The sequence below is a fragment of the Haemaphysalis longicornis genome, unplaced genomic scaffold, assembly GCF_048455015.1.
Source record: "Haemaphysalis longicornis isolate Haplotype H1 unplaced genomic scaffold, Haemaphysalis longicornis Haplotype H1 scaffold_5, whole genome shotgun sequence".
In the NCBI taxonomy this organism is placed as follows: domain Eukaryota; kingdom Metazoa; phylum Arthropoda; class Arachnida; order Ixodida; family Ixodidae; genus Haemaphysalis; species Haemaphysalis longicornis.
The window spans coordinates 150,322,709-150,348,314 of record NW_027526385.1 but is presented as its reverse complement, the minus strand read 5'-3'; the positions used below and the strand labels follow the sequence as shown (position 1 = coordinate 150,348,314).

The following is a 25,606-nucleotide window of genomic DNA, read 5'->3' as shown; positions in this document are numbered from 1 at the left end:
ATGAGAGCGCTCGTCAGCAGTAATTTGAATGAGTCAACGATATCAGGCGCGTTCGTAGTGTCCCATTCTGTGTCGGCTTTGAGGCGCAGTGGGTAGAGCACCATGTACATTACGTTCCGCCCGCAGGGTCGAGGGATCGAAACCAGGCGCCGGATAGTATTTTTTTTATATAGTAGGGAGGGGTGCGGTGCGGACTACGGACGTCAACGCGGGTGACATCGTGAGTTACTGAAAAGCTCTGCATTTAAAAATATGCGGTTTCTTTTTTAAATCAGGGACAATAAGTGAATGTTCTCAACTCGCTCTGTGCGCCAAATAACTTTCCCTTTCAGTCCCGAAGCTTTTCCTTGGATGTGCTGCAAAGCAGCTAGAACTGGACGAATACAGACAGAAAAGGAAAACGAGACACGCCGCTGGCCGTATTTCGCATACTGCCCTTGACATCATTCTGCCACTCCGCTGGCCTGCGATCGACCGCGTTCTTTTGTTCCTCTGCTTCAAAGGGACCGCGACTCACCGGCAATATAAGCGTTGGCCCATGCGATAACGTCTTTTCCAGGGTGTTTATAAATATTTCACATTTAGCTAAAGCCACAGTTCACTTCACTTTGTTGGAAAAGCATTGAGCGCCACGCCAAATGTCACAGAAGGGCGATCAAAGCGACACGGCGCAAAAATGCCCGCAGATCATGAAAGAGATACATTTTCTGTGCGCGTTGGCACGGATCAGCTGTTTCCTTGGCGTCCTCGCGCATGCGATCAGTCGCATGCGAGCTGGCGCACAAGTGTTGTGTGAGCGTTGCAACGTCTTTGCCAAATAGTCTCACTACATATAAGTCACACGCTAAAACGAGAACACCTTGGTTACCTACCCACAGGAAATAACTTACGCAGTGCTCCGGACGCCGCCAATACAAAATCCGCCTGGCAAGCGGGCCGCCATGTTAAAATTTATTCCGGCATGCTTCGCTAGCCGGACGTGGAAACGCCACAGCAGCAGGATGCCAGAATAATACCCATCGCTTTAGCCGTTTTTAGAGAGCGAAAGCTCCGCTGGCAACCTTCAAATTGTTGTACATCATATCAGCCACTGTGTGTCGTACGGTTGCAATGCATTGGCTCAGCGGTGCGCTTTTCCTCTAAAGTCAGTATATTACCTCTGTGGTCGGCTGCCTGGCCGCAGCGATGGCAGCGACATCAGCTCGTTGCGCGCAGAACGACTGAAAACGTGGCCTTGTGCGCAGCGCCGACAGAGGGCCCGGCGAATCACGCGATGCGCTACGAGGGGTTGTCGCTGGGGGTGTGTTTCAGGTCAAAAGGTCACCTTGTGCGTCCTCCGCGAAATCGCTGGACGAAAGCTTTGCTTTAAAATCTGACGTGGTTTCCTGCCTGACCAGCATTATCTGACGAACCACACGAAGCGCCCAATCGACGATGGATGAAAAGAAAGTACCGCGGATCTGCTCCGCGAATCTTGACCTTGCTCAACCGGATCTCTCCGGCACAGCTTTTTTCTCTGTCTTACCATTCGTTTCTCTTCTCTCTAGCAGGGGCCCACTCCTTTCCACAATTGCTTTCCCCCTCTACTCGCTCCCGTCTCGAGTTGCGCAGCGTTTTCAGGGGCAGTGTGCAGTAATAGTAGAAAACTTTGTTATATGTTCATTTTTACCACTCAGCCGAGGATCGCCAACGAGGTTACGCTGACAGGCTAGGCTTCCACATGTGTTTCTCGTGATCGTGTGTGCCATGATTCGCATTCGCTGCTGTGAATCATAGGGGTCTACGGCGGTGCAAGATTTGTTTTAATGCAACGTGATTGTCACCTGCAATGCATTATTCTTTGCACATGTAGCTGTTAGTGGCTGTGGTTTACGAGCCTCGCAAAGTATTAGTTTGTAGTTTACATTCACCTTTCCTGCAAATCCGTCGCCGGAAACTGTATTTATAGGAGTAGTTGTGGCTTTTCGTATTTTATGTGTCCCTCATTTTATGACGCTTTCTCATGGTCCCGAGGAGATGATATAATCGCGGTTCTAGACTATTTAAAAAAAAGATTGGTAATCGATACAAAAGGAGCGGACCAGGGTGTCGGCGCGGGTTTGCACGCGCGTTGGTACGGCAATATCTAGAGCACACGCGGCTGCAAGGTCTCGTTCTCGCCGGAACCAGCAGTGCACAACCAGGCCGCACGCTTCTTCTAGTCGAGGAAGGCGTTTGGTACAGCGGTTGCGGAGATCAGCCGTAAAGCATTAACCCTAACAAATACGCAACACCACGCCTGAAATACAATGTCCTGGTCGGCAAGCTACACAATATGACACAGTGTATTCGAAGGCTTGCTGCAGGCAGCGATGAAGGTACGTCCAAATTAGCATCCGGCTACGAGATTTACTGACATGATACTGACATGACATGAAACGCTTTCAGTCTTTTATTCCTGCCTGGAAGCACTGCGAAAGCTATATTTATCGCCAGCACGGAGCGGCACTGCGTGATTTGCTCGTCGCACCAGATACGCCTTCCGTTTCTGCTTTGTGTTTGTGGCTTTATTTTTAAAGTTGCTATCAAGAAGCGTTTCATTGCTGTAACTGAAGGGAAACCGGCCAACAGCGGTTATATGGCCATAATGACATAATTCGATCGGTTGAAGAACGTGAAGACAGTGAATGAGAAAAAACTTTTGAGCAAGGTTCCAAGTTATCTGATGGGCATAGAGCAGTACGTTTTGGTCGAGGTACTTCGCGACCCCTAATCTAAGTACTGGGAGTGTTGAATGACTACGTTCTATTAGCATTTAGCATTTTAAAAAAAGTTGAACAAAGTGTTGCAGGGTCCTCATAAAAGCAGCTGAAGAAATTCTTGCACTTGTATGAACAAACAACCATTAAATATGTTTATTCTCTTCAATGAAGCTTCTCAGGTAAATCCCTTCTTTGAACGCATTTATGCTAAAATTCTGAAATTATTTCCAGGTGAACCGGCCAGACATGGCTCAAATCCTTTTGGACCATAAACTTGGCCGCAGAGGTGCCCGTGCAAAGGGCTCAGAACTGAGAGACCCAGGTAACTTGACCTGCGCTTATACGGTACTCTCCGTAGCTGAGGGGACAAGCGACCTTTCACGCCCTCACATTTCAATGGCGATTTGGCATTGGCAGAAAGAGTATCGTTTGTAATAATAAGTCTAAGACAGTCAAAAAGTAGCTGCACAAAATAACTTTGTGTGCAAATATTCCGAAGGTCTGTCGTTTGTTTCCCGTGGCATTTTTAGATCTTTGCTAATGGTACTCTACTACACCACGGCGTTTGGTTTGTGTGGTTCAAGCTCACATAAAGCAAAGGTCTTAACAGCGTCAAATAGCCACCCTTTATCAAAATCCCCGCGATAAAAATACTAGAACAGAAGATCAATCATTTCAGAGGAGCCGTTTACTAACGCAATAAACTAATATCAGGGAGCGGATTCCGCCAGGACATTCGTACCCTCAAAACAAACGTTATGAGACAACGACCAGTCAGAACATTTATTAGTCAATAAAGCTTTTCATGATGTTTGAAAACTGCGCTTGAGGTTACTAAGGGCACACTTTTAAAGAATACAAATGAACGACGTGGACAGCACGAGCGCAAACTAACAACTGTTTATTAGAAGGTAAAAATCAAAATGTTTATAGTCGAGTCGTGAACGCAAAATGTTCCTCCGTGAAAGTGTCATTGTTGCCGGCAAGACTTCCAGCCACGGTACGTATTCACCAATCACCTGGTCCACACCCGCCTCCTTCACATTTCGTATTGGTCATCTTTATACTTGCCCTTTCTAGCGTAGCCCCATGGTATCTCGGGGTCTTGCGCTGGTGATTCCTTGTAAAACAGCTCCTGCTCCATGGTTTTGCTCCTGCCAATCAACCGCCATAGAGCTGTATTCAGATCTCGCAATAATTGCGACTGGTTTGTTTACCCTCCCTACCTAAACACGGCGCCTTTTCGAGCCTAGTCCATAACGTACTTGCGCTTTATTATTTAGCAATCCTTCTAGTTCGAACAGATGCGCGGCCTTTGAGATTCGGCCTTCTGTACACCGGCAGATCTTTCCGGGAGGAGCTTAAACAGTTGTTACACACTTTGGCCGATGGGCCTAGTGCCACCTCGTGCAGTCACCCTCGCCCTTTCTTACTCCAGTTTTCACGGCGTTGTGGCTGTTAGTTGCCGGAGTTTGGTAGTCCGAGGTGCGAATGCAGGACACGTGGACGCACTGATAGAACACAAAGGAAGATACTTTATTAAGAACTAGCCCGAAGATGACAGGCGGCGTCCATGCTTGGGCGCGCACAGGTACTCCAGGCCCCCGCGATATAATTTACGTGAGTCACTATTGAAGCGGGCCCCACCAGGTGTCGGAATTTGTCCGCTTGTGGCTAGACATAGCGCAGTACATGACAGTGGCTTCCTCGGCATTGGCCACCTTCGTGACCGAAAAGACAATGGAAAAGCATCCCGCGAGGATCTCGCGTTTTGAACCCAAAAAGGGTCCTTTATTTCTGCGAATAAATACATCAGCAACTAAATCTGTATATGTTAAATTGTAGCATCAAAGGCAATCGTAGTACAGGCTTAGTCATACATGTAAATCTGAGTAGCTGTTTGAGAGGCTGGTGCAACGTACTTTTTAATATATGAGTCACACAGTTCTTTTTCTCCCAGACCTTTTATCGTGGCGTCAACGTGTTCTCTCATGGGCGATGGCCGTTTGCGCAATTTCTCATCGAAAACGGTGCTCGGTGACGGGAGGCGGAGCTCCACATTTTGTTCGCTCTATGCGACGCAACCACGATCATAGAAAACGATCGCCAATCAGGAAACTGAAATATTTCGGTACTTTTAGTTAAAAGAGAGCACACAGTTTGCAAAGTGAGAATCCACATATGTCCGCCCATGATCGGCCCGAATGATCCCTCCGTGCCCGCATAACCGCAGAGAAAGCGCGATCTTCAGTTTATGCCGGAGTTCGGAAGGCCGCCACGGTGCTGCTTCTAGCACTACAATGTGATCACTAATCGGGTGTTCCCTTGCAGTTAACGGCAGAATGATTGAATTTGCAAAGCCTGATTTTGTTTGTATTCGCTATACCGGCTAATATGAACACACTTCTCATCGTTCATCTGGTCGAAAAAGAAGTATTTAATATATAAAGCCTGAAGGAATAAATATTAACACACGAAGTCTGCGGCTGCCGGAAGTATTAACACCAGTCACCGGCATACGAGAGGCGATGTGATTGGACGGTGTTCAAGGTTAGAATTCAGATCAGTTTCGATTTCGGTTCCATCCAACGTTATCGTTGGCTTGGACATCCAACGTTATCGTTAGCTCGGCATTCTTGATATTCCAGTAATAAGCATACCGCACTTCTTCCATGTTGCCGGCTGCACAAATGCGTCAGATAAGTCTTCCAGCACGGCTTATAATTGTAACGATCACTAGCCTAGGCGTACGCAGTGGATGAACACCCTCAGCGTCACCGGAGACGCTCAAATGCGATGCGCTCTTCCCCCTGCCTTTGGAGCCTGCGTAAATCGTGCATATATCGCAAGAGGCATGTTAGCGCCAGGACAAGGCTCGGCTGATTCGGAACTCTGCCCGCAAGAAGTCGGTGCTCATGGACACACCATGCCAACGAGAACTCGCCAGTGCGTCGTTGTCAGTCTGAACGTGTGCTGCAAACTCGCTCGTGGAGCAATGAACGTTAAGCGCAATAATGGCGAATTGAGTATAGAAAATAATACCCAGAAACAAAAAAAAAGTTTCACAACAAGAAAAAAACATGCGCTATCGGGGATTAGACCTTGAGATCAGAAAAGCAACGCAGATCGTGCTCCTCCTGATTATTCGGCAATTATCCAGCGCTGGCAAGAACGAAAATATTCAGTGTATATCTTATAGCCTGCTTACATTTCGTTCAGTTTTTTCAATGCCAAACGGCTTTGGTGACTCTTTATTGAGTAACGCGAGTGCAATAAGCGCTCCCTAAATTCCCACTAGTATATCATCTCTAGCGACTGCATTCCTTAGGCAGAAACGCGATCGCATATGTGTGGTCGTGCTGGTGACCACTGTGCTAGTTCACCCAGCGCGAAACGTGCTTCCCACACCTTGGTTTTACGCTGTAATATAAACGTTTCGGTTACTTTATTTCTTCTTTAGCTATATTAACTTCGCGTACTCTTCTCCCGCCTTTATTTGGCCTTAGGGTTTTCACTAGCGTGGCAGTCAGCGAAGCTTCGTATGTGCGCTTGTTTGGAGCTACGTTTGCTTAGAGCTTGATACAACCTACAAACTAACAAACTAAAGTCACATTCTTCAAGGCACAAATCGGGTCATGGCTTAGTTTCAAGTGAGCGAACGAACTGCGACTACCCGCTGGTGGCTGGCCGGCTAAGCGCTGTGCATCTGACTCTGTCGGTGGGTCGGCGAGCCGTGCAGTAGCGCAGTCAAGCCAAGCCATCACGATTGAACATCATGCGAAACGTGATAGGAAATCATCAAGGAGGGTGCAGAGAGGAGCACAACGCTTTTGATATAATTTTTTAAACTAAATAAAGTTTCTTAAACCCAGCGAGAGATATCAAAACATGGCCTACAAGCTCCAGACTAAAATTTACGCAAGTAATCTCGCAATGTTTTCGAATCACATCGGTCTCCCTTTAAAGGTTTCTTCAAAGACTGCGCAGTAATTGGGGCGTGTGGACGGTGGATGATTTCGTTCGTAGCTGTGAACGTGCTTACTCGTTTACGTCAAGTTACATTCTGCTGCTCTCGTAAAAATGTGAGTGCTGAACTTTGGTGGACAGATGAATTCTAGTAGAAATGAAAAATGCAAAGTAGACCAACCGCGTTTTACGGGGTCGATCCAAAAACGCCCCCCATTTTTTTCAATAAACTTTTTATACCTCACAATCTTTCCATACCTTTTCGAAGCATTCTTCTCTGCTGCGATGCACTCTTGCCAAAGCTTCACCAAGTCATTGAAGGCGCCCTGGAAAGCATCAAGGGGAACTTTTTTCACTGAGGTCGTTACAGCTGCTTTTACCGTGTCCAGCTTCACATGCAAAGCTCCTTTCAGGGATCTTTTGATTCTCGTCCGTTGTGATCACTCTGTTCAACAATTCTCGGTCTGTTTCATAGCCTCATGCAGCTACTGGCACTCGAACAAACGGTATTTCCTCAACTCACTCATCAGGACTTTTGTCACGATTTTTGGGCAGAGTTTCCTCCTTTAAAGATCCCCCATTAAATTCAAAGAACGATTGTTTTGGGTATTTAACACTCCTCTGCGATCATTCCAACACTTGTTCTCCCGTACTTGTCCAAAATATGACGCACGTTTTGACGAGCGTTCCGACCGGCAGTATTCGTTGACGGACAGTCAACCCTCCCAGAACCTCTTGTCCCACATCAAAATTTGACGTTGCTTCAACGTGTCGTCAAAGAAGGCATTCCGAACAATGTAGAGCGTTACCGCCCTGTTTTTACTGAGTCTCAGAGAAATTTTGATTGCATAACGCTGCTCCAAGAACTGGTTCATTTTTTTCTCCACGAGGGTGCACAGATACCCCTGCCCGGAGCAACGTTACTAGAATAAAGCTTATTCTAGTAACGTTGGCCCGGAGCGTGTACCCGCTGACAACTGACGCCGGTCTGGTTTCGAAGATTACATCCCCCACTAACGTTTCTGTTCGAAGGCCCGCCCCGCTGTACTGGCTGTACTGTAATGTACTGGCCATGCATTATATATATATCAATACACTTTGATTACCTTTCAGATTCAGCATGCTCAATAATAGGCAAAAGTGATCACTATGCAAAGAACGCTGTATTAGGGCGGGGAGCTCCCGAAATTTCCCTGTCGTTTCCTGTTCGATCACTGCTCCGTTTCATTTTGTTGTCACGGTTTTTTTTAACTAAATAATCTTTAACACACCATAAAGATATATAGTTACATGGTTGCGCCTTGTGATTTTGTTCTTCGATCAGATAACATTTCTGCCCTTTATTTCTACTTAGAGCCATGTACACCAGTCACGATGGATGCGATTGCCGCCAACTGTACGTCCATTTTTTTGGCAGGGTAAGTTTATATTTATAGTTTTGATATGGTGCATCCTTTCTTGAAAGGGTAAGCTGCTTGCCTGTGAAGCGTGTTGTGCGACGTGCTATCGTGTTCGGTCTATGTAGATGCAAATTTACAGCGCCACTTGCATTGCAATATGCAGAGTGATTATGGCAATAATGGTTCAGGCTATACAGGATGCCCAATTAAGAAAAAGTACAACTGTTTCCACCCGCCGCGGTGGCTCAGTGGCTAAGGCGTTGCGCTGCTGAGCACGAGGTCGCGGGTTCAATTCCCGGCCGCGGCGGCCGCTTTTCTGATGGAGGCGAAAAGCAAAAACGCCCGTGTGCACGAGATTTCGGCGCACGTTAAAGATCCCCAGGTGGTCAAAATTAATCCGGAGCCCTCCACTACGGCGCGCCTCATCGCCTGCGCTGCGTCGGCGCGTTAAACCCTACAATCAATCAACAACTGTTTCCGTTGAGGTTTAAAGTTTGGATAGTTGGTGTTGACGTAAATACGTATTACACCTGAACACAAAACGCGTACGACGAAAGAAACACACAAGACGATCGCTACACTTCAACGGACAAATTTTACTGCGGGAAAATAACACATACCATACAGAGGCGAGGCAAGTATCTAACAAAAGAAAACAACAACATTTCCGCTCATATCTTCATGCACCATCAAAGAACCCGAGCTACGTGTCAGGCCTGCACCCTTTTAATCGAAACCAGTTCTGTGCACTAGGATTTGCGAAGTTTCAAATCATGAAGTGTTAAATGGGATTGATGCAGCTTGCCTGAGATGTTTCCTAAAATACGAATGAAAACGTGTACGCGTAATTCCTAAAGAAATGTCCGCAGGAGCGACTACCAAACATTGTTTACGAAAGCCTTACCGCAACTCCTTGATATTGTTAAGCAGGTTTTTTTTTTTTTTTACAACGGTGGTCAGATGTGTTTGTCTTGATTAAAGTCCAATGCTTTTTGTAGTCATAGGCACCATCCGGATTCCTATGCAAGTGAAAGCGAAAGCTGTTACCCATTTTTATCTTCGTATTTATTTCAATACGAAGATATTTAAATACAAAGACTTTTTCACACATAATGCCAAGCTTGTTCTTTGAGTTTTTTGTGGTCGTGAAGGCTTACGTTTGAACTAGAAAATTTTGAAAAAGGCTGTACTTCACCACAGCGAGTTATCTGGCTGGTGGTTTGGTTTTCTTGAATTGTAAAGTCCTAATCAGGAGCAACGATATAAATTAGCAATGTACCGTGCTTTTGCGCGGGCTAACATCATTTAGAGCAAGATGGAGCTTGAAGTTTTGACATTAAATTAATGAAACCCGCCATTTATCGCATTCGCCTGATACTCCTCGAACCATCTCGGAATCAGACCTGCTATCAGTCAATGCTTTCTGCATAGCTCGGGTCCTATATCACGCTCCTCAATTTCACTAAACATGAGGCCTAGTCAAAATGTTTCCTAAAAGTGTAAAAGTGTGTATTAGCGGCGGCCGTGACATGCTTCCCGTCTATATAATTGAATGCGGTGAAAACGAACGCGATTTAGTCACATTTACGGTATCTGTACAAGGCAATAAAATATTGTGTCGGTGCATATTGCCAGAGAAATATATTCAAAATGCAAGTGCTTGATACCACTAAAACAACCACCGCGGAAACAAGAATTATTAGGAATCGCTTGCCTTCCATGATATTTGTCGAGGTAAAGCTGGGTGTATTTCATCCAATAGTGGAGACTAGCGTCACTAGATAAGATACAGAGTACTGTCACTGAGGCACGCAAGTTAGCAACGGTGGCCACTTTGGTGTTTATCAGTGTTGCCAAATCGCCGCTTCTGCGTCCTCACCGCTACCTTTTGTGAGGCCATTTGTAAACAACACCGCAGAGGACCTAGCAACGCGGTACTTTTGGACACACTTCTGTAGCTGAAATGCTGAGAAGCGCGTTGTCTTTGATTCGCGTTCGGAACGACTCCAGTCACGCCCAGCCGCAGAGCAGAGCGGGGAGGACGAGCTGATACTACCGCAGTTTACCGACACAAAACGCATAAACAACAAAATGGCGGTAGACGTGAACCGTCAGAGTGTAACCAAATGTCAACTGATGCGAACTGACCAATAATCACGGCGGCGACACGGAATAGTAGTAGAAGAGAGTGCCGAAACTCTGTAACCATATCTAGTGACACTAGTGGAGACTACATGTAGGGTTCGTGCTCTACAAGCGGATTTTACAAGCGCAGCAGTAACATCCAGTCGCTCGGTTGTATGCTCACCACAGTCACCCATCATGCGATAAAAACCCTCCGTCTTGCTGCAGAGTTTCTGCAGCAATTTTTAATGTTATCCTGCTACCATGCATGATGCCAGATGGCGTTAACAGTGCCTGTTTAACACCGAATGTGTTTATAAAATCGTAGTTTTTCGTGTCTGCAGTAAAAAAAACCAAGAATTTGCCGAGCGCGGTCCACGCGGTGACCGCCCAGCGTCCCCTAGGCTCCCACTCAATGGCGATGATGATGTTTGAGTGGCGCCCCCTGGTTCTGACGTTAGCTTAGGGACTCGCACCGTTGTCGTCTGCTACACTCGCGCTACTGCTACACTCGCGCCGCTGTCGTCTGCTTGTGAGGGGTAGCAACCTGTTCAAGAAATAGCTCCCTTTTTGATGCGTATTTTTGATGGGTATTAAAAAGCGTATTTCCAGTAATTCAGTTATTTTTCAACTTCTTATACCTCTGAATAATCTTAAACTGCAACCCGCACAAGCTTGCAACAAACAGAGGAGAGAGAGAGAGATACCAAGTCTCTTCAGACCATCGGTCATACGATCGTGTGTAACTCGTCCTTTCTAGCTTATTTGCCAGGTTCAGTGCTCCGTGCTCGTCAAAATGTATTAAAATGCGCGGCATTCCCTAAAGTGTTTTTGAGATGATCATATGGAGACTCAACTGTCTAACGCTACGCACCAACCAGCGGGTCCCTACATGCGCATGGGACAGCAGGAAACAAAATGGCTGCCTTGTATTTCTTTCGTAGTTCTTGACTTGCATCGGATGAATGTTTATTCTTTGCCCAACGCATTAATTTTTCTGCACCACCAAAAACGTCTCATAAGCAGGTTTGGGGATATTTGGGAGGCCCAGTGAGTTCGTGTGGATATTTTCTACTGGCTGTAAGGCACACTGTATTTCTCCAGAAATTGGCCCTCGTTATGGCTGCGTGCAAGAAGGTGCATACCCGCAGCGTGCGTTGTTTACCCACATGCAAATGCAATGAGGTTTGTGCAACGCTACCGCGAGACGGCGCAGACAACGTTGTCCAGAGTACTTGAAGGCGGTTTTTGAGCCCCGAATTTCTATCGTAACCATCGTTATCGTGATGAACTGAATCTCAAAACGAACAGTCTTCACATAAATATGGTTTTGAGGGGTTGATATACTGGCTAACGAAATGAATAGTATACGTGCCGGTTTTCATCATAACAAGAATCGAAACCGATGGATATGTCCAAGCGGCTCTTTATTGTTTTTCAACCCCTTCAGACGTAAAGAAAGAATCCTTGCTTACTCGGAATGACATTCCATGAATAGATGAAAATTACTTTTACTCTCTTGTCCTGAACTGAGGAGCCCGCCCACAATCCAACTGGATTTTACTATTAAAGCTTTCTTCTCCTCCTCCTGCACTTCCTCCTGTTCAGTGCAGATTTCCTATAACAGACATCTGAATATTGGGAAAAGATATGGTTGTGGGAATGTACCGAAATATATCTCCCGGTCCGAACAAATATGGTGTTACACGTATTTTTACCATACTCGTGACTCATTTTTATCAATAAGCTCAATACTGCTTAGAAGCCCGGTATAAAACCATCACGCGCCAGGTAGGTTATTTCTACTCAACCTACATTTTTTGCGCCCCATAGTCATGTCGGCTTATTTTCATGCCGTGATAATGTAAAGTGATCTGATGCAATACTTTCGAGCCTTCGGCAAGGTTGCAAAAACGGTTTTACCTTACATACGATTACCGGGAATCGTAATGCCTTCTGCCAAAGTTGTCAGCTCCAAAGGCCTGGAATTTATTTTGGTCGTGTATTTTGGTTGCTGTCGGTTATTTGACTATGGCTGTTTCCTTTGCTCGAAAGATTGCTAAACACAGAAGCTCACAATCCGCTCCGACTCTTCGCGCTCCGCACAGGACCGACTTCGCAGGAATGGTGCGACGCCGGCAATGTTTCCTCCGTTGTGGTATCAAGTACTATGCTTTAAATCACGGCTTGAGCTAGTTTATACGATTGTAAGTCTTTTAATATGATAAAAAGTTCCGCATACGCAAATATGGTGCGGACAAGCATCAAACGTCAACCGAGCGCAAAGAAACAGCACGGTGAGCGAGCCCCAGTGAATCCGACGACAAATGCGAGAATCCCTAAGCCGACGTCACGGAGACGGGCTCCGCAGCGCCGCCCGTGGTCGCGCTCACGGCCAATAGCAAGAATGATGAAGTCAAGTTCGGTGCGGCAGCGACGAAGCAAATTGGCTGCAATCGTGGAGCTAAACCTTCGCAATCGTGTTGAAGGTTGCGTACAGCTTTGCAACCTTGAAGTTTTACACGTTAGTGTGAGCTTCCTTTATTATTTATGCATTCTTCGCAATGTGCAGGTACGACACCACGAGGTTGGCCTTGACCTACTGGTTCTATCTGATGGGCAAACACCCTGATGTTCAGGAGCGCATGAGGGAAGAAGTTTTGAACGCTTACAAACTAGAGGTGAGTCGGAGCTAATGCATTCTGCACAAATACAGTTTGAGGTGCCTTTGCACGGTTGCGGAATACAGGTTAAATGCACTGGAAATACAAACCTGTGAATTGTGACTTGCTAGGTTCAGGCTTTGGTAAGTTGGTTCATCGTTTTGAAGGAAGGGAACGACGCAAAATTGGACACACACGAGACAAAGGAAACGACAAAACAGCGCTGACTTACAACTGTGAATTATGAATTCTGCAGGTGGTGACATAAGTAATTGGAACAAGGATTTGTGAATATTACAAAATCTGCCTTAGTGCCTTGAAAACAGCCATAACCGTTTTACAGGAGGCTTTTTTTTCTATAACGGAAGACTTCTTTAAATGTGCACCAATGCAGCCAGGCAGGTGCCGGAAGAAGAAATTACTGTATATTTACGAGGCTGTGTTCAAAGTACTTTTGACGACCCCTGTACACTTGATGCCCATTGTGTAATAATAAAAATAATTTTCGTATTTGTGATCTTCCCGGTATCTCAAGCACAGAAACGTTTTTATGACGTTAGATGGTATGACGTAGAACATTTTTTTTGTACGTTAGAAAAACTGCGAGGCATCTTTCAGAATAGTATTCAGACGCTCTATTTTATTGCATCATGGAAGGCCTAAACGAAATTTGAGTAACATCTGCTTGCAGATTGAATGTACACTTATGTTTGTTTTATAAACGTTTTTAAATGTGAAGTGTCAGTGCGCGCAGCATACGAGTGTAAACAGGTGTGCCATAATGCGAGGTCAATCCCTGAGTACGCCAAACCTCCGTCCATCGTGAAACCTACTTTGATTCTGTTTCATCGTACATTGAAACAATACTTTAGCCTAATTTAGACCAGCTAATTCTTAAAAGGAGTTTCTGACCATAACCCCAATATATATCTAGCGGCATTGTTTTCTGTACCTCGTATTGCGTGGAAACTCGATATTTTCTTTGATTGCACTGCGCGGGAACAATATTTTTTCCTCCTTTGTATTTCAAAGCTGCGTCACTCATGCACTGCTATATATAATGGCTTTCTTATCGCGTAGATGTGTTTAGTATTCCCCAAAACGTTTTCTATATAGGATACCAATTGGCAGCACAGCGAGTTTTATGATTCTTGTGTAAAGTTACACACACGAAAATGATCATAGCAGTCCGTGTTTAAATTTTGTGTTCTTTTTCGTCTTATCTCAGAACCTGAACGAGGCACAATTTAGAATTTTCATGGAAATACCAACTGTACATAACTTACGTTCCTTCAAAATTCTTTACCTTCCCTTCAAAAGAATGTTACAAAAGCTAGCGAAACACAAAGGATTACTGAAGTTCTCTCAGCACATTGGACGTATGTACCTGCACTCTAAGAAATCGCTGCAGGTGCGCTTCACCAAAACGGCTCATAACGACCAATGAGCGTCACCAAATGGGCGAAGTTGGCGAATGATGCGGCGAAGAATAAAAAAAAACTAAGAAAAATATTAAGCTGTGCAGATACAATGGTTCACATACACCACTGTGTGCTGTTAGAGCGCATGTTCTTCTTTTATACTGTAGTCGCTTGCTGGGCCTCGTCATTCGCTTATTTTTTACATTTGGTGACTCTGATTGGTCCTTCTGAGATGTTGTGGTGAAGCTCACGTATGGCCAGTTATTAGAGTGAAGGTGTTTTAATAAAATATTTTGATTCCGTGGGCAACCTGGTTCTGATACATAATTTCTTTGTTTCCAGGGAGATCACCTGTCTACGGAGACTCTGACGAGCCTGTCTTACACAAACCAAGTTATTTCTGAAACACTAAGGTTGTACCCGCCTGTCATCACGTAAGCAATTAAGAACTATTCTTAGGCTTGCCGTAGTTTCCAAAGTAATGTGCTAGACCTCGCGAATTGGGAGCAACAGGTGTACTGTAGGGAACCCAGAGTGTCGTTTTTAACAGTGGATCTTTGTAAGCTTCAGCTTAGTCTGGTGCAATGTAAAAAAAATTGGCCGCGTATCTGCTCCTTTCGTTGCAAATGTCGTCAAAAGACGATAGTCTTGATAAACCTTTGCCAAGTTGATGCCTCCAATTTCTTTCCCGCTCACCTCTCATGTTGTTCCTCTTGCGTCGCGCTCCTCCAAAGGTAAAGACGCCAAGGGTTTGGTTAAAATATTTATAGTTTACCGTGTTGCACTACTTCAGGCCGGGTGTCTCGATGACAACGATGCCGTACGGTGGAGACGCGCGTGAATCCAGGCGCCCTACTTGAGCGTTTCTAGAACCATGTTGCCCTCTTCCATGTGCGTTCCAAACAGAACGTGGAAGCTATCCAGTGGAAACTTTCGTAACTAGTTCCGGTTGATTTCTTAAAATGGCTGCAGAAGCTATAGGGGCGCGGGCGACAGCAGGCGACGGCAGAGTGAATTTTTTTCTGCAGTTGATGAAGTATTTATATTCGCAAAAATCAAGCATGTATGATTTTTTATAAAGGAGCACTGCGAATACCACTTCTGTATTAACTTGTTGTCTTATATTTGCGTAATATCTTGTTCTTCTTCAACAATGTTGACAAGTGTGAACACTACACCGGACTTACACGGACAGATTTAGCTGTGACTATATAGGACTATTGCGCAGGCCTTGTTTTAATTTTGCCGGGTAGCTGAATCAAGTCACAGACAGACAGACGGATAGACAGACAGACCAAAATTTCTGGGTTTAAGTAGCCTAAGAAAGACTATCGTCTTTAAAAAAATGCCTCGAAAAGAGACGCACGCGGTGCCTCCTGGAGGGGAGGGAGAGCGCGAAAGCAGCGCTCGTAAGATAAGAGCGCCTGGCACACACTAGTCTACAGGCCTACCCTCCCAGCAGGGCTGCACTTCCTTCGGTCCCAGCTTCCAGCCGCATCGAGAGCTAACCTCGCATTGATTTATTGTAAGGTTTAACGCACCGACGCAACGCAGGCGATGCGGCGAGCAGGGCTGCGGATTAATTTTGACAACCTGAGGAACTTTAACGTGCAGCAAAATCTCGTACACACCGGTGTTTTTGCGTTTCGCCTCCATCAGAAAAGCGGCCGCCGCGGCCGGCAACCGAACTCGCGACCTCGTGCTCACCAGCGCAACGCCTTAGCCACTGAGCCACCACGGCGGGTTGCTAGCCTTGCAGCCGAGCTCAACGCTGCTCTGGGAAGGTGCGGCCTAAACGAAGTTACGTCGGCAACGCAAACAACTCCCGTGACAGCTGGAGCGGCTCCTGTCTGCCCTCTAGACGGTTACTGTCCCCCACCTCACTAGAAGTCACATTTTGGCTGCCATTTGCGTCCCTTCGAAGTGCCGGTTCTGCGAAGCCCCCGGGACACTCGATCACATTGTAGGAGGCTGTGACCGAACCCCAATTTCGCGCCTTAATCCCTATCCCGCCCATGAGCTTTGAGAGAGCCTTGACCACGTTGACGTTGGATAATCACCGTCAGCTGGTCGACGTGGCTGTTGAGGCGGCTCGTGCCCATGGTGCCCCGAACTGAAGAATCTACCCGGAAGACTGCAATTTTGTCTCAGTAAAGAAGCTTATTCCCTTCTCGGAGATACACAGTGCCTCGTGACCCAACGCCGAGCGCATCGTTTGGGATCCCGCAAAACGTGGATTCGTTGAATTCGTGGATTCGTGGATTCGTTGCCTCGTGACTCTGCGCCGAGCCCATCGTTTAGGCTTCCGTGAAACTTGGTCGGTGGAAAAATGTACGCATATTTCGAGTAAGAACAAGCGCAGCGCAAACGCCGTCGGGTCGGTGCTCGAGAAGAATGAAACGGCTATGATGGAACCCCGGCTATCGCGTCGCAGCCACCGCAACTAAACGGCATCATAGAGCGGAAGATCCCGAATAGCGGCCTCGCCGGGCTCGACACTGGCAGTGGATCCCATGGGGGAAGAAGCGAGATCGACCTCCAGCTCTGCTGTTTCTCAAGCCTTGCAAGTTGCAAGTGCAAGTTGAGCCATTTTTATTCTTGGGGAGGCGAAACTATTAGTTGTATCAGCAGAGCTGCTTAAGCGTGAGGTTTCGCCGTACTGCGTTACCGGAACAAAATGCCAAGAAACAATACCGAGCTGACATAAGCGTGCCCTTTGTAAGAAGAGCCCGGCGTCAGGCAGCTCGAGCTTCGAGAACACTCTGCCAAACGTTTGTGGCGTGATCTCTCGCGCGCTCTGCTACTCGCTAGTTTAGGTGCGTTCGCGCCTGAAGTGGGGAGCACAGACGCCGAGTTCGCGCTACGGACGTCGAGTTCGCGAAGCCGGTTGCCGTCGGTTCTGGCACGCGTTAACGCGGCCCATTTTGGGAGACATATATGAAAGCCTGCGGTCAAAATGATCCGGGTCTGCCAGTCATGAAGAACTTTCAAAGGCAACTTCGGAAATCTATGTGAGGTGCAACAGCCGGGTCTACAACGAATAGAAGGAGGCCGCCAGCGTCCTGTGTTGTAGTCTTTCTCGTCCTTGTTTACTGTCAAAGTTTAAGCGCTCTCCATTCAAGTTTTTCCAGCATTGCATCACTAGTGAAAGCTGCGCCAATTTTTTTATCTTGCAAATCAATAAAAAAAATTACCCGACCTGTCGGTGTGTCCCGTGTGATGAAATGTGGCCTAGGGAATAGTGTAGCCATCATTAAAGAATTTGTTTTCAGGACTGAAATCCTTTTTATACAGGTTTGACATTGCCTCTCCTGAATGCTGAAGTCCGCATGTAAACATAAGCAACTTCTTTATGGCGTTCTTGTAAAACCTAATGCGACTGGTGTAGTATCCTGTACAAAGAACGACGGTGCCAGTGTGCCTCCCTGTCGACGTTGCTTAATTAAAAGTAAAAGTACGTATTCACTACACCTAACCTTTGAAAGCGTCAGTTCTTTCTCCTAGGTTCCGTTATATTAGTTGGCATTAATTGATTTATCCGGCGCAGCATCACGACGCGAAGAGCCGAGGACGACTGGCGTCATGGCAGGTACCTTATCAAGAAAGGTACCTCAGTTATGGTGCCCGTGTACCAGCTACATCGTGACCCACTCTACTGGGTTGACCCAGACAAGTTTGACCCTGACAGGCAGGTGTTTTTTTATTTTGTTTGAGCAGCGTCGGTGGGCAGGGTTATGATAACGTCTCGCCGTCTTTCATGGCTCAATCGGCCATACAACTGCGTCAATTATCAAAGTACATTTTTTCTAACATCAAGGTTAGCGGACGTCAAGTTTTCTGTGACAGCTTTAAACACATGATCCACGAACAAGGCATTGATATTTTGATTTTGCAGCATACTACGCTCAATGCGTTTTCTCCAATAATCGTGAGAATTTCCAGAAACTGGACAGTCTATCTTATAGTAAGCAAGTTTCATGCGAATATACGTAAACACGTGTTTTTTATGGATGGGGGAATGTCAGACACCTATTTCGATATAGTTCTGATTGTTTATTGAGCCCTGAAGGGCTGCAAACTAAAAACTTGTGCTTCTCACCGGCAAAACCAAATGAATTATCATAAAAAACTGTTGAGTTAAGCGAAGTGGTTGCGACAATTTCTTCTTCCAGGTATTTACGCGAACCACATGTTTTTAAACTGGTAATAAATCAGCTCCTGATTTCGTTACGTTTTTCGTATAACTGAACCCACACATGAGTGTCGGTAGTATCTGGTGACCACGTAGAAGCAATGGCACGTGTTATGGTGTTAAGTCGCAGAAGAGGTACACCGATAGAACTTGATTTGGTATTGTTGTGTGTTATCCACTTAAATCATGTTGATTGCAAGCTTGCCTTTATAAGCGCAGGTTCAGCCCAGAAAACAGACACCTAGTAAACCTCCTCGCCTACCAGCCCTTCGGTATCGGTCACCGAGTGTGCATTGGTCAACGTCTGGCACTCCTCGAGCTCGCATCGGTGGCGGCGCAAGTGATACGTCATTTCCGGATCCTGCTAGGCCCTAGTCAAAAGGTAATTATTCCTGCTTCACTAAGCAATTTAACGATTAATGATTTTGGAGATCGTATGCGTGTCTAGTTTTGGATACCACACTTGTTTTTAAGTTATTCATATGCTTCACTAGTTCTCTTGAATGTTCGGCACAAGTGTACAAATGTTGCATATTCATTAGTTGGCATAAACGACAAGGCTGGCGACGTAGTGAGAGCAAAGTATCCATACATCACTTGCATGGGTACAGTGCTTTTCTCGTCGGAAATGGCTTGCTTTGCGCGCGATTTTAATTTAAGTTGGGTAGCTTTGTGGAGGCGTGCTGGTTAGAAAGTGTTGGTGGATTTACGCTCTCCACGACATTACCAGTCGAGTACGTTAAACTTCAGCGTAAATTGGAGGCCTCCTTGTGACGTTTCAAAATGTTATTTCAGCCCCATCTGGAGTTGAAAACAATCGCGATCTTGGCAGTCCCACGAGACGATGTGTGGATACAAGTCCAGAAGCTCAACGCTGTGATATAAAAGTATTTGTTTGGTAATTTGTTGGTCTTCATAATAGTCAATGAGGCAATAAAAGAGATACTGACATATACCATTCAGGAGTGCTTTCCCGGAACCCTTGAAGAAACTGGAATCAAGGATGCTCTCAGAGATTTGGAATATACGTGTCTTGGCAGAGTTTTTGGTAGATAAAGGGGAGGATTTATTTTATACCAACTGATGAAGAAACTACATCCACAATGAATTTGCGGTAAGTACAGTGTGATACACGAAAATAAGAACGCAATGTTCAGTAACATTAAATGGGAACCACACAGTTTATGCAGGTATACTAAAGGTAAACTTACCCGTAAACGTAAATCTCAATACTGACGTGTGTGTCAATAATGACATCTGACGTGTGTTTTTTCCATTGTCTTAGAATTTAAACAATGTTTGAAGAATTGAGCTTCCTTAAAAGTGCACAAAAAGAACCCCCAATCTCTTTCAGGTGGTTTCTTGAGTTCTCTTTACCCCAGCTAATGTTTCTCCTTATATTTCGTACAAAGCGAAATTGAAAGGCTTGAAGGCGCACATCACAACTCATGAACATTGTTACACTCTTAATCTGGTTCCATATAAGTTCCAGTTAAAAAGGGTGATCCATATATTTTATGTGGATCCGAACGAAAGAATAACTGGAACAAGGCATATAGGTGGATCTTATCTGGAACCGTCAGCTTGTTTTCTTTATGTTCGTGGTTTTTATCTGGAACAGAAGAAATGGGGTCATGCGATGTCGGCGGTTCCGGTTACTGTTCCACTTATGTCCCAGTAAACGGTTGGGGAGAGTGCGTTTGTATATTTTTTGCTCGTGTCTTGTTCCACATAACTCGTGCACGGCAGTGAAGTATAGACTCTTTCATGCATCAACTGGAACAATAAACCGCATATATATTAGGTACTTCTTGACCCAAGATTCACGTGCTCGTTTAATATACACGCGCACACCGCACATAAAATATAATGAACTTCGCCGACATCTATGAAACTGCCTTGCAGCAGTTAACTTTCATAATACGGCTAAGCTGTAGTTTTAGTGATGTCCTTTGACAGAAAACGAAATCCCACTTTTTTGTCAACGCCATACAAAGCATTAAAAATGTCGAGAGGAGGATATCTTAGGCAAAAGAAGAAATTGCAGGAACCCATTTCCAGGTGTTCTGCGGCACCGAAACCGCTTTCGTGAACATCGTATTTTTCTAATTTGAGGTGTCAAGTACAAAATCACCAGTGACTTCAATTTGAGAGGGACTAAACGTCTTCCCTTTCTCCATATGCCGTTCGGGAAAAGCCATAGCTGCTATAGCGCTGAAGAATTCGTGGTGCTTTTGAGAACATCTTCATTAGAAATACTTGTTAAGGCCATTACATTTTATGCATTTGCTTTACAAAGCTTCGCAGAAACGGCAGTTTTTGTTCAACACTCAGTCATCATCTCGCTGTGCTGTAGTACGCGCTCAATGGTACTTAGTCCACGTTACTTATGTTGTGATGGGGTACATACACAATGGTAACCGACTGCGTCACATTTTACACCACACACATAATGCTATGCATGCAGTTATATGCTTAGAAATTCGTTTTTGTATTTTGTCTCGTCCCGGATAGTAATTTTCACAAGCAAAAACGAAAGACTCTTTGCAGGAGGAGAATGACACAAAACTCGGAGAACTAAATCTACCCCGCGGCATCTGCCTAACATTCTATATATTTATACTGAAATGGCATTCTTATTTCAAATTATGCATTGCAGTATCGCGAAAATTCGCAGTGTTACCCTAATTTTGTTACTTGCCGTAGTAATTCAAGTTCACCGAATGACCTGCCTTCTCCTGCTGGTCCCCCCGTTGCTCTTTTCCTGCACTATTGGTGTTCATGAAGAAAAACTGCTGGAAAACGGGCAGATGTATTATTACTCGCTAATTAGCGAGTAATCACACTGGATTCACTGTGCGGAAGTAGTTTTCTATAACATGGGTATCAAAGAGCGTCGCAGTATATATTGTTGGTATTGGAAAGACTTGTTGTCAAGAGAACGCAGTCAATAAAGAAGCGTCGTTTTGTTTTCACTGCAAAGAACGAAATAAAGCTATCATCAAAGTGTATGCACACATACCGGACGCGCTCACGGCCCGCGGAGAGAAACAACTTTATCCCAACTAACGTGTTATTTTGGCCAACATCTGAGCTCTTTGTTCCAGCCTCAGTGCCGCGTAGACGTCCGCTTAGAGGCCTACTCCCATTTTCCGAAGCAAATATAAGCGATCAAGGGTGCCGAGCTTGTGATCTCTTCCGAGGACTGGTCACTGGCCACGGCGTGCATCGCCAAAGGCACGGAGGAAGAAAAAGTTGGCCGAAACGATTACGAAACGACCGCCACTTCAGTGTGGCATGCCGTGCGCATGCGTTGACAGCATGGAGGAAAGCCTCCATGGAGGAAAGAATACAAGGCAGCGCCGCTTGCGTTGATGCATGGTATAGTGGGACGGCAACGGGTACAACGACGATGAGGGAAAAACGGGACTGCGTGAACAATTTTAACGACAGCAGCGCCCCTACGTCTCAACGTTTACGGAAGCTAGTTTTTTGTTCGTCCGCATGCAGCGCCACCAGTGGCCTTCTCTAGCCGTTTTCTCGATTGCTCGCGTTATGCGCCTGATGTACTAAATGAACTGTCGGTCAGACTGGCGGGAACGGTTGCCAGTTTGGTTGTGGCGTGAAACTGCGGATTTCTTCATGTCCTCGGGCTGTATTTACTGTTCGACGAAGTGAAGTTTTGCCGGGAGGCGCAAAAAAGGTGAGTGCTGCTTATTTATGTTCTGGTAACGGTTGTTGTTCTTTGACTTGTTCATCACTGCGTCCGATAAACGTGCCGCTCCGCTGCCTGTTCGATGCGAGAAACGTTTGCTGCCGTTGTTCACTATAGCTTGTGTGTTTGTGGGTCGGAGTCGGCTTGACATTTCTGACTCCGTCGGTTAGCTAGTGCTATTTAGAAAGTGGCTGGTGCGCGCATTTCTCGAGTCTGCATGTCCCCTTATAGTGTGGTGTTGCTTAGTTGTATATTGACGGTTGCTGTACCTGTCAGCGGTACTGAATCTTCTCGTGTTAGTCGCACGCTATTGTCTCACGCGCACACACTACACAACATGTTTGTCGGAGCGGTCTGTCTTTAGACTTCTCGGTATTTTCAAACTTCCGTGTTAATTGCGTTGTGTTGGTCTTCTGAGAGCCATACATTTACTGTGCTAATCACGCTATTCCGCCTAATGTTGATGTGCGTTCAAGGCGTTGGCGGCAGCACTGCTTTTTATCTGTGCTGTGTGTGTAGTTGTTCCTTGTTTCTTCCAATGCCTTCGATGAATTCAGATGGTCTATTTACACTAGTCAACGTTACTTGGCTCCCTGACGTGTCGTGAAATGCAAGGGAAAGTGATTGTCTGAGCAGTAGCGTAGTAACAAAACGTTCCTTTTGTGGAGGGGAAGGCAGGTGGAAACACGCAGAAAGTGGGGTGCCGTTTCTATGCTGTCAATGTCAGTGGTAACCTGAGACCTGAGAATAATTACCCATAAAACTCACGTGTGGACTATTAGAAGTTTTAACGTCACAAAGTAAGTTTAAAAATAATCCATTCCTGCCATTTTATGCTATCAATGTCAGTGGAAGCTCGAGAGTTGGAATAATTTTCAAAACGCTCGGCTGCAAAGTTGTTGCATCATGATGTGCACCAAACATTAATCCATTTCTGTTCTCCTTTGAACGTAGAAAATATACTGCAAAAGCACATTGCTAAATTCTGTATTCATACTCTATGACCTGTTCAGAAAGAGTATATGGCTGACTGTTGACACATTTGGCCCTCCACTGGTAGGTTGTGACAAATGTTTTTGTTCCTCTGCAAAAAAAAAAAATGAAAACAAATTATTTCCTTTCTTTACATGCTCCGGCGAAGTCATGGTTGTGGCATTCACTGGCTGAAGGCATCTTTGGCATGCTGAAGGGTCGTCGGGGAGAGTGTGGCGGAATATGAATGCCCTGTGGAGCTCATAAGCCACAAAAGAGTACTTTTTGAGTCGTCCATATTGTGCAGATATTCACCAGTTCGCATAGACCAAGGACAGGTGAGCTTAAAGTATGTTCAAATATTTTCATATCTCAAATTGTTTAGCAAGAAAAGATTATCAGGGCTTCCGCTGTAAAAAAGACATTCTACTTTCGTGGAACGAATCAGACATTGTTCAATATTTTCTCGTGCTCCCTGGGTAAAGCAAGGCATAAATTTATTCTCTGATATTTTTGTACTGTTTATTTTCTAGGCAATAGGGCGAAGATATACCTAAAACAGCTGTACAAGGAATGCATATGGCCATTTTAATTGTATTTGGACCCCTTCTTGGAAGTGTATCATCAGAAGGCAACACATTAAAGCTCTTGCACGGGATGAAATCATTGCATTCTACAAGTAAGTACGCACTGCCATTTTTGGGTCTTTCATGGCGCGTTTTTAGGTAGTTTCTTTGTAACTAATAGTTTGAAACTTCTTTTCAGTGAGAGCTTGGCCTGTGGCTCAAGGTGACAGTAGGAGCTTTTCGGAACACGTCAGCGAAACGTTCCTGGAAGTGCACATTGAGACGGCCCTGGCAGAAACACCCGGGTCTTAATGTTGGTTGGGTAAGCTGGCATTTTGTTTTTGCGAGACTCAATTTCTGGGTCTGTTCGTCCTAATAGAATCTCACTGTTAAGAAGTTATCGTGAACGCCAATATTGGCCATTGTGTTCACATTCCGCCTACTACGGATGCTCCAACAGTGGCCAAAAAAAAACACTATTTTGTATTTTAGTTTTGTAAATATTTCGCTTTTACACCTTGAGAGTTGTTGCTGTGATTTGCCAGCACCACGGACACGCCCAACGTGGTTGCTGCTACAATAGGGTGGCAACTGACGATTTAAATTTCCCGCTTTTAAAGGGGCACTGACACAAAAATTTTGCATCTTGTTTTTTTTTGTTGCGATAAGTAGCTAGTGACCTACTTATAACCTGTACAAACCTCATTTGCTTCAGCTTGCGACGGTTGTTTAATTAGAGGCATTTTCAATGCGGCCAGTCGCAGTTTCGGTTTCAGCGATTTCCGCGAAACTATGGATTTTGTGGATTTTGTGTGAACAAAGCTGACCACGTGACCGTCGGAGGGATATCACAGAGCAGAGCCGCCGTAGCACTGTCGAATCCGCATCGACGGCAGTTTCTGCGAATGCCCCCACGTAGTGATCTCGTGAGGCGCTTAATTAAAATGCGAACGTGGATGTGACGAAGGCGCTGCGAGTGCAAATGCTACCGCGGCTAAAGAACGACACGCCACGCTCGAGACGGTGGGTGGCAAGACGCGCGCTGGGAGCAGCCGGCCGGTCTGCCTACAGGTCCGCCTACAGATGTGTTCGGCTTAGCACTGCGGCGGATATTCGAGTGCCGCTCTTTTAAGCGGTGCAGATGACAATTTTTAATGCAACCCGCCATCGCATCATTACTCATGTAAGCCACCATGGTCGGGACTTGGGGACAATTTCGTGCAGCGGTAACAAGCTATCACTCCAGCTACCTGCGCCGGCCTGGGCCACTTCGCGGCCGTGGCCGCCGCCTGCACAGCGACCGTGCGGCTAGCTCAGTGGGCTTTTCGTGCCTCCGGCGCGTTTTCGCATCCAATGGTAATAAACAGTAATAGAAACAGAGTGCCTGGAATCACTGTAGAACTTTGGCCGCGGCCAGCTGCCCGATGAGCTGACGAAATCACGGCGCCTCCGCCGCCAACGATCGGGTCGTTCGTTCTCGAGAGCAGAAGCTCCGCCCTCCGGCCCTCCGATTGGAGCGGCGAGCCCGGCGAGCCGGCGAAAAAAGCCGGCAGTGCGGAAGCGGCAACCACAAACTCGTGATGTGTTGGATGTTGTTTATTTACACAATATCCTCGGGATGTCGATTGCGCGTGGTCCTCTGCTGGCTGCTCGGTTGCGTTTCGCACACTTTAAAATTGATTTTAAATATGTTCTAGGCTGTATTCGCCGCTGATATTTTGCAGATGATGTATATGTGTTCCCACCAATCTATCTCCGAAGTTATCTCGCCTTCAAAATTTTGTGTCAGTGCCCCTTTAATACGCCCGTAGCACCAATAATAATACTCCCAAATACAGGCGTAGCA

The 25,606-nt window shown here is 45.8% G+C and overlaps 1 protein-coding gene across 1 annotated transcript in view; it reads left to right on the top strand.

The window, feature by feature from the left end:
- LOC144139933 (putative cytochrome P450 6a13) overlaps positions 1–19,447 on the top strand; it is a 47,470-nt gene extending 28,023 nt beyond the window's left edge. Inside the window, exons 9-15 of the mRNA XM_077672157.1 lie at positions 2,973–3,063; positions 8,062–8,125; positions 12,804–12,912; positions 14,658–14,749; positions 17,863–18,003; positions 18,727–18,889; positions 19,303–19,447. Coding sequence (XP_077528283.1) covers positions 2,973–3,063; positions 8,062–8,125; positions 12,804–12,912; positions 14,658–14,749; positions 17,863–18,003; positions 18,727–18,889; positions 19,303–19,392 — 750 coding nt within the window. The 3' untranslated portion in view covers positions 19,393–19,447. The remainder of the gene's footprint in view (positions 1–2,972; positions 3,064–8,061; positions 8,126–12,803; positions 12,913–14,657; positions 14,750–17,862; positions 18,004–18,726; positions 18,890–19,302) is intronic.
- Positions 19,448–25,606: the final 6,159 nt, after the last annotated feature.